The sequence below is a fragment of the Castor canadensis genome, chromosome 9 (assembly GCF_047511655.1).
Source record: "Castor canadensis chromosome 9, mCasCan1.hap1v2, whole genome shotgun sequence".
NCBI lineage: Eukaryota > Metazoa > Chordata > Mammalia > Rodentia > Castoridae > Castor > Castor canadensis.
Window position 1 is genome coordinate 54269465 of NC_133394.1, and position 12881 is coordinate 54282345.

The following is a 12881-nucleotide window of genomic DNA, read 5'->3' on the forward strand; positions in this document are numbered from 1 at the left end:
TGCTACTTATTTAAAAACAAGAAAAACAAGTCCAAAGAAACAAGGACAAACATTAACATTAAGACGAAATTAGTCTGAGAGGATCGTAAACTTTAAATATAAAAGCAAAAGGATGGATTTCCAATCTAAAATCCAGTGCCAGGTTTTGATCTCAACTTTCATTATCAGCAGGGAGTATTCATTAAAATCTCAGGGCTGAGCTCAGTCATCACTTTTGATAATAATAATAGAATAGTCTTTCATTTATTTTCATTTGAGGAGTTGAGTTTTGGTTTTGGTTTTGTGCTAGGGATCAAACCCAGGGTCTTATGCGTGCTAAACAAGTACTGTGGCATGAGCTACATCCCCAAACCCAGGTCTTCGTGTTCATGTTTGTTAATTTGGGGATAATCACTCTAATGTTGAAATCACACTGCAATTTTTATATAGCTCCAGGTATTTAGATTTAGTACAATTGACTGAACTTAGTAATGATAATTTTTTAAAATCATAGTCTGATATGGTTCATTGCTAAAAATTTGATGTAGGTTAGAATGCATTATATTATTTCTTTATACTTGCCTATGGCCTGTTTTAGTGGCAGAAATAGGAAAAGTGGAGTCATGACTATGCAGGTGCTCAAGGATATAGCTTTGACTTCTATACTTCATGCTCTGAATCTAATAATTCAAGGTAAGCACCTGTAAGCATTGCAATGATGAATCGCAAGTGTGCTAAACAATGTATTTACCTTTTTGTCCAGTTCCTGTGGAGCCTTGTATTTCCCAACTTCAACTAGTTTTTCCTGAGAGCTACTCTATCATTAAATATTGAATTCTTCTTTATACCAGACTAAGTTTTAGTTTGTTACCTGCTATGATGCACTCAAAATTTAATGTATACCTACATGAAGACATTTGGGCTCAGACTGCTAAAATCATGTAGTCTGTTTTTTAAATGCTTAAAAAGCCTAATTTGTAGTTTGGAGGATTTTGATGAAATTCGTCAATAAGAAATTCATAACATGAGAATATCTCCTCGAATAAATCTTGATAAAGACCCCTACTTATCTTTCTGCAGAGTGAGAGATCACTGACAAGAGCATCTTCATAGGGTAGAAATTAGTCATTGGCAGTATTAAGCCTCTCAAATACACGTGTCAGGAGCAATATTGCAGTAATACTGGGATGACCAGTTTTCATAGTCCCATAAGTATTGGAAAGACTCCTAGTCAATGTAATGTCCAATCTCTTCTTGTTTCAGAAATGATGATAAACACCTCTGATAGCTCTGATGACAGAATCTTGGTCCCTGATTCCTAGTTCAGGGACATTTGGAATTTCAGTTCCAAATGTCAGTTTGCACATAAAAGAAATGCAGGTACCCTGAAGTGATTGAGTTATAGAGAATCTGTTTTGGTAAAAATTTTATTGCTACTGAACAAAAAGACTTCTTAGAAGGAAATAGGTGATAAAAGTCCCCTGATTTGACACTTTTCTCAGAAATATGAAATGGAAAAAAAAAAACCCTATAGCTTTTCTTTTTGGTATTTCTTTTGATTTAGCCAAATGATGGGTAGCCAAACTCTCTTTCTTGTTCTTAATTTCCCTTGAGCCATTACTGTAAATGAGAATGGTGTGTAATTTTCCTCTCTTCCAATTTCTTCCACACTACATCAACTTAAGTGCCAGTTAGGTATGGGAATCTTAATTGCTAAAGGTAATAAATGAATGAAAACATACAACATGGTTTCCTTGACTGGCATTATCATATTCTTAAAAACCCTCACTGGGCTTTGTAGTACCCATGTGTGTTCCCAGCACTCAGAATGCTGAGGCAGGAGGACTAAGAGTTCAAGGCCAGAATGGATACATAGTGAACTCAAGGTCAGCCTGAACTACCCAGCAAGACCAGTCTTAGAAACGAGAAAAAAAAATCCTCAATATTTACCTACCTCTGGAGTATATTAATAGTATCTTAGCATTGTACTTATTAATTTAGTTTAGTTTTATAGTCACTTGATATGCTTTACTGTTTCTATTTCTCAGTGGATTCCTTTTTCTTTTCAATCTTTTTAAGATACAATGACTGAAAGGGGACTCTTCTTAAACTTACAAATTGGTAATTTTATGATTGCAGTGCTTTAGATTAAACTGAATATTAAAGGTATTATTATGAAAACATATTTGGGATTTTATACTGAAATGTCACTACCCCATGCAGAATTACCTGCTGCCATTTTGGTAGTCTTCAATTAATTCGTCCCATGTTTCTGAAGTGCTTATTGTACTCCAGGCACTATGCTAAGTACTTGGGATTCAGTTGTAAACAAAACAGACACAGTCCCACAGAATGTACAAGGTAGTAGAAAAGAACCATCAAAGCAAATCACACACAATTGTAAATTGTGAAATTACAATTACAATAATATGGCTGAAGAGGGTGAAATACAATTGTAGGAAGAATTATATAACACAGAAAGTCAGAAAAGATTTATTTTTTGTAGGGGAAAAGCAATCTAAGGAGAAGGGTAGCCAATTCAAGGATTATAGCTGAAGGGAGTACAGCAACTTCAAAGAACTATGAAAACTCTGATGGGTCTGAAAGATGATGAGAGAAGAGACTGGGAAGAGCTCTGGGTCAAAGGTGAAGAAGGGAGCATTTCTGAAATCATGGAGATGTGGAGTATTTTGGAATACTAGGAAAATTCCCACACAACAAAAAGCCATGAGGTCTAAACTTCCATGGTGGCCCATTTGAGAAATACAGAACACATTAGCTATGTTAAAGTCTTTTGTCACCATAATAGAAAACCACAAGGTGTTTTCACTGTAGGGCTAGGAAGAAGAGTGATGACAAGATCAAATACATGTTTTGAAAAGAACATTAAGGCTACAACATGGACAGCAGATTGAAAAAGTCCAAGAACGGGAAGGAGCAGACCAGTAAGGATGGTACTGGAATGGTACAGGCAAGAGTGAATCATATTGTCAGGGGTTTGGAAGCATTGGAGAGAACTGGTAAAAAGGTGAGATTATTTCTTACCAGCCATCAGGATACCGCTTTATATTAAGCATATGTAAAACTTTGACTATTTAGCTCCCCAGTTTTGTACAGTCATTCCTACCTTAAAGAACAACAGATATAGAGAACAAATAGCTCCTGTCCTGTCCTCATACTTTAAGCATTACCCAGTAATCATCCTGGCCACAGTCCTCTGTGCTGACAGCATACACTTGGCAATGACAGTCATGGAATGTTACACTTCTGAGAACATTAGAGATCATGCACTTAGGACATGGTGCTTCAGAAGACTGGCTCTCCGGAATTAATTGATAAGCTAAAGATCATACATTTGGTTAATTTAAGAATTAAACCAGAAACAAATATGTAGAGACAAAAACAAAATATATGATTTTAATATATAATAACCATAATATATATAATTTCTAATATACGATTTCCTTCAAGGATTCAAAAATTTTGTTCATTGTCATCCACATACTGGCCACAAACATCTTATACTCTGAAAATTGCAAAAAGTCATGAAAGTTACTAGAAATAAAAAAATAATAAATTAAGAGCACAGCTTTTTATTCCTTCATATTGTTTTATCTTTTAAATTTTTTAATGTCTTCAGAAAAAGCATTCCTTCACTTGTTCACCACAGGCTGTATCACCACCTCTTGTCACCCATTTATATAAGCTTCCTCACTGCCGGTGTTTTCCCACTGCTGACTGAAGCCACTGCTCTTTCTCCATCTTCACCCAACTCTCAGCCTAGATTAGCCGGGCAGTCCATTCCCTGTGCTCAACCTACAATTTGTACTTAAGGCAGGCAGAATGCTCAGACTGAGTTTCTTCACTTATTTCTGCTTCTAAATGTTAAGTAGTACACTTGCCAAGAGTCAGTTTTGCTGTTCTTCCAAGCTACTTATGAGTTTGCTTCTTTTTTTTTACTATTACAAAAATTAAATGAAATGTATATAAACTGATGGTGTGTGAGTTAAGAATAAAAGGAAAAAGAATTATTGTTTCCATACTAGTTAATTTGCCAACTTGGAAAACATCTAATTAAAGGTAGTTCCCAAATTTAGGCAAGGCAAATATAAAAAATGGTAGGAAGAAACTCATAAAAATCTAAAAGCATTCTGTGTTCACACTATGTTGTATCTTAAAATTCTTGTTCCCTTTTAAAGAAACAAACACTAGAATTCATATAACTCATTGTGGATCAGAAAGCCCATGTGGACCTTCAAGTAGATCCGTCTGTAGAGAAAAGGACTCAGTAAATGATATATGCATGTATTGTAAGTTATACTCAATTAATATGGCATTAATATATTATCTTTCCTAGTTTTAATGAATTTTTTAAAATTATTGCCCCCAGTGCTTTTGTATGGCCTATAAGAAAACTTTTTATGTACTCTTCAATACCAAAATGCTATTAAAAAAATCAAAGCAGGGTGCCAGTGGCTCACACATGTCATTCTAGCTGCTCAAGAGGCAGAAATCAGGAGGATCTTGGTTTGAAGCCAGCCCCAGGCAAACCCCATCTAGAAAATAACACACACCCACACACAAAAAAAAGAAAAAAGAAAATGGTACTGGTGGTATGGCTCAAGTAGTAGAGTACTTGCTAGCAAGCATGAGGCCCTGAGTTCAAACCCCAGTATTATAAAAAAAAAAAGTCAGTGTAAGTCCTTTTGTATGTGTAAGTGTGTGAATGTACACATACGTATTATTTAGAAAATTATCTTATAGAATTTTTATTAGTTATTATATACACATATAAGCACAATAATTTTGACTTTTGGCTTAGTACTTACCAAGGACATTTCATCCAAATTTTATTGAACTTGATTAATATTTAATTTTGAACTTAGTAAAGGCAGACACTAGAATTAAACAGTTTCTAGGTAAGTAGACCCAGAGGGAAACAGATTTTATATAGATAAAAATCACTTGTCAGTTTCTAGTACATTCTGTCTTAAGTAAATGTGTCATGCTTTTGATTGTATTTATATTTTGACACATTCCAATGCTGTAACATAGACTTGACCAACATAACAGACTTAGACAATAGCAGAAGAATTCTTTGGCAACTTTTAGCATTATGTTTTTAAGGTTTTTAAAACTGATTTTTGCAGAATTTGACTCTGACAGGTAATACATCCTAGCCCTTGAGCTGACATTAGAACACCATGTGTATTAAAAGCTGTCACCACAAGTGGTGAAAATATTCATAAAATTTGGTTTACTTCCAAAAGTAAGTTTATCCTCTAAAGTTGAGTTATTTTGGAACTGTGGATTATGTAAACTTCTGCTTAAACAATCAAACAGCTTATGATCTCCACTGATGCACTGAAATTCATCCAAGAATCCAAGTCATCTTCTGGTTAAGTTAAACAGAAAGCCACAGCTGCTTCTTTAGCAATATAGGAATTCCTTTGTAAAACGGAGGAAGTGGGCAGGGCGAGGAGGAGAAAGAAGAAGGTAATCAAGGATGAAATGTGTCTGCTTTTAGCTAGAGAGGACAAATACTGTCAGCCACCTGGGTGCTTTCCTGTTTATGGTCCTTAATGGCAAATCTTTTGGTTCTGAAAATTGTATGTGGTTATAGTTGTTTTCCCAAGGAAAACAAAACTAGAAAGCAAGTTTAAGTAAAAATTTAATCTGTTTGTTTCCAATTTCCTTGATATAAAAAGGGAAAAAGTAAAATTATTTACTTTTGGTTGCTGTAAATATCTGAGCAATTACATTGTCCATAGCAAGTGTCATTAATCCTTAAATTTTTAAATGTCAGTTCTACTTATCTTTCGTCTTATCATCTTCTTTCTTGTACAGTTAAGTATCATTCCTTCATTCTTCTGCTCTTAAAACATTAAGTCCTGAGATCTATATTGGGTCCTAGACATAAGAAAATAAGAAACACCTGATTTGGGACCACTAAGGTTTGTCACCCTATTTTCTCAGCAGGAGTGTCACCCTATTTTCTCAGCAGGATGATAAATTCTTTGAAGCAAATACCTATATTTTTACCTGAAATTATTAATAAAAAAGAGCATTAGAAATAGTTAGTGTATGGCTGCTCCATACACTAACTCTCCACTTATGACCGTGAATCAAAGTGATGAACTAACCACAATTATTTTACTTTCACCTCTGAAGACTCCATTAAAACAACATCTGTCAACAACTACAGTGCTAACTTGATCATTGCACATTGTATACACATATTGAAATGTAACACTGCACCCCATAAATATGCACAATTACTATGTGTTAATTGAGAATAAAAATACATTTTAAAAATTATAGAGTACTAACAGCATGCTAGTCACTCCTGTAAAAGCATATATACTTAAGTCTTGTCACAGTCCTGTGGCACAGGTATTATTATTATCCTCATTTCATGGAAGAGAAACAGACACAGAAAGGTTATAAGCTCCCCAATAAGAGCCATCGGTGGATCAGGGATTGTACTTGGGCATTCTTACTTGTGAACCTACTGTTACTCACCGCTCTGCCTTTACAGATGCAAAGAAAGGATGTTTTAAAAAGCTGTTTATAAAACAAGGAGAGAAACCAACTCTTTCCACCCTATATCTTTTTAAAGTCCACTGGCATTAAGTAGCTTGATTTTCTTCACCTTATTCACAGAAATTTAATCTTAATAACTTAGAACTTCTCCAAAATTTATCAAAAGGATGTGCCAGAGTTTCTAGAAGCAGTTTCAGAAAAGTGATCTCAGTATTTCATTCACAGCAACTTTGTTGGAATAGAGTAGATGTGCTATAGTCATGTCTCTGTGAAACAATGACATACAAAGATTTGGTGCCCATGGACCATACACATGAACATATTTGGGCAAAATAATGGCTTCTCAGAAGACCCTGCATAGCAGAGGATGGATGTCATAGTTATGAGAGAAAGGGAAGAAAGAGCTTGTGCCTATTATCTAAAAGCTGTAACTAAACAGTAGAGACTTCACTAGTTGTATTTTTAAGTATTTCACATACCCAGTCTGTCCTTTTATCTTCCCACTGTTTAGTGTTCACATATGATCTGCGTCTGTGGAAGTTCACCATTTAAGATCTATTTTAAATATTTAAAATGTTTAGCAGTGTAAAAATGTTTTGATTTCATTATATAAGAAATTAATGATCAAAACTAGCTGCATTTATGTCCTAAAATTGGATAGGAGTTCTGACTAGGGTGTCTCTGGGTTTCTTGTATCAGGTGTTTTTCACTGCCTGTCTTCTGGTATCACACCAGCCAATAAAAATTCAGCAAGTTCATGACTTCCCTGATAGACTAATTCTGTGCATTTTTTGCCCTGTGAAAAATTATAGGGGAGAGAATTTCAGTAGAATTCCTATCATATGGTTAATGTCACTCTGACTTGTAATTAGAGGAGATAAAGTTTAGAGAGTCACACAAACACTCGCCAAGTCCTCTGAGACTTAAGAAGTTGTTCATTTTCTCTAAGATTAAAACTTAAAAATGAGGCATTGGTATTGCCAAGGCTCTCTGTCTTCAGTGTGCCTTGATTTTATTTGCTTCCATTTGAAAAAGAAGCTCTTTTATTGCTGAGTGGCTTTTTTTTTCCATTTTTTTTCTTTTATTATTCATATGTGCATACAAGGCTTGGGTCATTTCTCCCCCCTGCCCCCACCCCCTCCCTTACCACCCACTCCGCCCCCTCCCTCTCCCCCGCACCCCCTCGATACCCAGCAGAAACTATTTTGCCCTTATTTCTAATTTTGTTGTAGAGAGAGTATAAGCCATAATAGGAAGGAACAAGGGTTTTTGCTGGTTGAGATAAGGATAGCTATACAGGGCATTGACTCACATTGATTTCCTGTGCATGGGTGTTACCTTCTACATTAATTCTTTTTGATCTAACCTTTTCTCTAGTTCCTGGTCCCCTTTTCCTATTGGCCTCAGTTGCTTTTAAGGTATCTGCTTTAGTTTCTCTGCGTTAAGGGCAACACATGCTAGCTAGTTTTTAGGTGTCTTACCTATCCTCACCCCTCCCTTGTGTGCTCTTGCTTTTATCATGTGCTCAAAGTCCAATCCCATTGTTGTGTTTGCCCTTGATCTAATGTCCACATATGAGGGAGAACATACGATTTTTGGTCTTTTGGGCCAGGCTAACCTCACTCAGAATGATGTTCTCCAATTCCATCCATTTACCAGTGAATGATAACATTTCGTTCTTCTTCATGGCTGCATAATATTCCGTTGTGTATAGATTCCACATTTTCTTAATCCATTCGTCAGTGGTGGGGCATCTTGGCTGTTTCGCTGAGTGGCTTTTTTCTGGTAGTCTCCTTTGTTTTTGTCTAGTTGGAAAAACACCTCTTTCTGTGGAATGGAAGAAAATTCTGATAGAAATAGATCAACTAATGGAAATTATAGTTTTCCTGGAATATTAACTTTTCTGATTAGCACTAGCTGGTATTTTTATTTCCTGAATAGAATAATTGATGTAAAATTTCAGCCTGTGAAAAGGCTGGAAGTATTCAGTAAAATAATACCTTTGAGATAACATGTGTCATGTCTATTTCCAGTGGCCACAGAGGTGTTATTTGTGAATCTGAAACTAAAATTTTAAGTCTGGAGATATCCCTTTCCACATGCCAATTTTGGATTTTTTCAGAGTTCAAATAATAAAATGTCATTGCCTAAGAAATATGTTACGAAGTTTTGCTTGTAATGTAAAAATGTTGTATATTACTTTAAAATTTATTACTAAAATAGATCTAATTTTATTTCAAACTTAAAATTTCATTTATATAATATTCAATTATGGAGCAATAGAAAATCAAGTATTAAGAGATTGGATTGACATCTAATCCTTGATCAGCTATAGATTAGGCAACTCATTTGTCCTCTCTGGACTTGATGGTGTTTCAGTTTTTAGATGACTCAATGAAGTAATTAAAGACATCTTTAGAAACCCTACTGTAAATTTACTCTTTGCTTTAAAACGCTTCATCTTCCATAAATTATAGGATAGGTATTTATTAGAAGTTTGTCTTTATCAGGTAACATGTCACTTGCCTTCCTCTTCAATACATTTGTAGAATTGTGTAATATCTCTCTGGTGTCACATAAAGAATCGAGGCAGTTTTGCAATTTTACACAGTTAGAAGATAGCTGTACTAGTTGGTGGTCCAGTTCCTACAACAATCCTGGAAGGCATTTGCTTTCATCTGGTAAGTGGCTACCATGGAGGTAACAGATGACTTTTAAACAGCTGTCACAAGCTGCAAACAAAATGAAACAAAAAAGCCACCCTCCTACACTATGTACAGACAGCTTGCCAATAGTTGAAATGAATCCTTCTTGGAGCGTTTTAACAAACAGACTTTTTTGGGGGGGTTGTTTTTACAAATCAACAGAAACTCATAAAACTTAGACAAGCTGGCTTCATATTTCCCATAGACTCAACACCCTAAATTTTCTAATGGGATCACAACAATTACTAGTTTCCAGATGCATTTAAAATGTGTTAATTGCCTGTAGGAATTGGCTTTCAAAATATATTGAAGTCTTTAATCTCAAGATTCCACTGTGAACTTCCTGAGGTACTATGCTGTTTGCATAATGTTTGACCACAGTTTGGGGCTTAAATTGCAATTAATATTAAACACAAAAAATAGGAAACAAAACAGTCTTTGTCTTAAGTACAGCTTTCCCCACCTTGTTCTCTTTTAATTGTCATATTACCAACTTTCCTGTTATCCTGAGAATCATGGAAATAATTACTAACCTCCCATTGGAGAAAAAGCTGGGATAAATGGCATTCTGAGAAGAAAGATCCTGGTGTTATTAGTTGTTAGGCACTCCTGGAAAACTCATTCCAGCACTATGGCTAATTGAACTGCAAACATGTCAGTCTGACAACTTTAACAGCTCATGGCTTGTGTGTTGGGATGTCCAGCCTTTTTCTTGCTTCTGGATAATTTCTTCCTGTCGCAAGAATCTTCCTTGACTGAAAGACTGAACCTGTGTTTACACCCAGTGTTTTACCTTTGATTGAAACTAGGCAGAAGGCAGGTTTGTGGTCTCTGTTCTCATAACTGGCAGGGCTGAAAACAAGATTGAGAATAAAAACATGGCTTTTGATGAAAAATGCATTTAACAGGTGGCTTTCTCCTCCAGTGATTGACACAGTTATATTCCCTTGAGAAACGTCTGAGCCTTATATCCATATTTGTGTGTGTATGTACTTTTAGATTCCTCGTGGACATCTCGTAAATAAAAATGAAAAACATGATGAGAAACTGATAATGTTCACCAATCAGCCTGAAGATTCTGAAAGGTAATAACAGCATTTTATTTATAGGTTCCATCCCTCTAATGGTAATATACTAATTAGAGCACTTCTGGTTTCAAGGATGGTGAATACATTAAGAATACATGAGAACATGTCTGGATGGAACCATATAGAGTAGATAGGAAAAAGATGGTAGGTACCAGTGTGGACTATTTGAACCCATGTTTTTCCTTGCTAGAAGCAAGAATCATGGTAGGGTATGGAAGTTATTTGATTTTTAAAGTATTTGGTAACCATCCATTGATGAGCTTTGGTACTTAGAATGATTTCTTTCCAATTGTGCAAATTTTCTCCTAGGAAACAACTCTGTTTCACCAATAAGATAAAGAAGTAGCTATATGTATCTCCTGATTTGCTTAATTCTTAGCTTAGATATACAGAGTTGTAAATTTACTTATTCCCTTATTAAAAATATCCTTTCCTCAGCCACTTTCAAGATTTTCCTCCAGCCTCACTCTACTCATTGACCCTTAGAGTTAATCCTTTGATTCTTATTTGGCACCTTTTATGCGAAGACATTGGGGGTGGGGGCTTGGGGGACAGCAGACCCTGTCTCCAAGCTGCTTGCAGTTCAGGAGGGAAAGCCATGCACATAGCCACGCATAATGTATGATGGACTGCTTTGTCTCCTAAAGTGCCAGATAAACTAACTGCTCTGGGAAGTCAAAGGAAGGTGAGATTTTTTTTTATGTAAGAGCAGAAATGTTTGAAGAAGTATGTGATGCAAGTTCTGAAAGGAGAAGGTGGGAGAAAGGTTGTAATCGAGTCTGAAGGCCAGGTGTGCATAGGTAGAAGAGTTGGAAAGTTCACACTCATGTTGGGGTCATGAAATGCCTCTTTTACCTGGCATTAAACTCATTCACTATAGTAGTCCTTCAACTAAGTATTAAACATGATCAATACAAGTTATTCATTCAGCAATCCATATTAATATTTAGATTCTCTCTGTTTACTAATGATGACAATCATACAGAATCTAATAGTTAACATATTTTATGGTGATTATAATGTGTACTTCTGAAAGAAAGAGAGAAGGATAGTTCTTGGAAGTAATCTAAAATGTGCAGATGATTTTCAAGTTAACCACTATGATGTATGACAGGGGTGGGGGCATCCAGAGAGAAAGACGAGGGATGAAGCCTGTGCTGCAATCATGTCTTTGTCTCAGGAGAAACTGGAAAGATGGAAGATGAGAGATGAGAGAAAATGAGGAAGGAACAGAACAGAGAGTGCCCAAGTCTTATCCTCATTCTCTACTGAACTGACTTTTCTAAGGAAACATCTTCATTTCTACAAGTGTAAAACTTGTCATCTCTTGAAGTGTTACATGTTGGTATAATTGTTGTACCAAGCTTCCTTTCAAAGGGAAAGTGAAGGAATGCTGGAAACAATTTTGATTCTCAGTGTGAGGGATAATCAAAGTAAATATACTATTTTATGATTTTTCTGTTCCCTTTAACATAGTTGTGAAGCATATCATTTTAAAAGCAATCCCATTCAACATGTAATTTTAAAAATAATGTCAGTTACTCATTTTAATTTTATAAAGCAGATGTTTCCCTAATTTTTATGTCCTAACATTCATTTTTAGTATTTTTAATGGATTATGCATTCAGAAAATTGTGATTATAACCTAGCAAGGGAAATTATTATGATTCATTTCAGCCTAAAGTAGGGCTCATCTCAGAAGAATGAAACAAATGTTTTTTCTCATGAAGTGCCCCTTTATCTAGCATTAAACGTAGTCCTTACAAGCTGTTCTTTAGGTTAGTATTGAACATGATCCAATTCCAGGTGCTTATCCATCTATTCATTACCTCCTGGTAACAATGTACTGGTTCTCAGATACACTTAAAGAATCTCTGTCTTTCCCCACATACAAACCATTCAAATATCTTATGTAAAAAACTGGTGTACTGTACTTTAAGAAAATTAACAATAGTTTTGTGAGGCTTTTTGCATGTGAATTGCACACTCCTTCCCAGATGCAGTATTTAGCAACCAAACAGCTGCTGTCTATTAAAAGTCCCTTAAAGCGCCATATTTTTGCCTATAAAGGAAAGAGAAGTGTAAGGACGTTTATGAGGTGACAGACAGATGTTGAAGTTGGAGCAGGACAGTGTATGTGGCAATCAAAAACTAAAATGATCTCTTTCAAGTTCTCATCAACATTTTTACAATTCTTTTGTCCTCTTTATTTTTAATACCCTTCTTACCTGACCCTAAATTTAATTATTCTGGAAAGACAGAGTAAAGGGCCTCTTATTTAGTTACTCTCACCCTGCAGAGAAGTCAATTGTGGTGGTGTTTTGTTAGGTGAAAAACAAATCTCTTTTGAAGAGCTGAGTAAGTATTTCTAGTGACCCACAGAGCATCATAGATCATATAATTTTTCACAAATTTTACTAATTTATTTATTTACAATCCAAATTTGTCAGTTCTTTAGAAATTATGTTTCTTCAAACTAATAAGCATAAAAGTCACATTGGGTTTCTGGACATCAGTTTAATTAAGTTTCTTCTTTTTCCAGACTAAGAGGGTAGTCTTCCAATCA

At 35.4% G+C, this 12881-nt stretch overlaps 1 protein-coding gene across 1 annotated transcript in view; it reads left to right on the forward strand.

Moving 5' to 3' along the window:
- Positions 1 to 2878: 2878 nt before the first annotated feature.
- The window catches only part of Tnip3 (TNFAIP3 interacting protein 3), an 87881-nt gene continuing 77878 nt past the window's right edge, over positions 2879 to 12881 (forward strand). Inside the window, exons 1-2 of the mRNA XM_074041114.1 lie at positions 2879 to 3007; positions 10227 to 10312. Of these exons, the coding sequence (XP_073897215.1) occupies positions 2879 to 3007; positions 10227 to 10312 (215 nt within the window). The remainder of the gene's footprint in view (positions 3008 to 10226; positions 10313 to 12881) is intronic.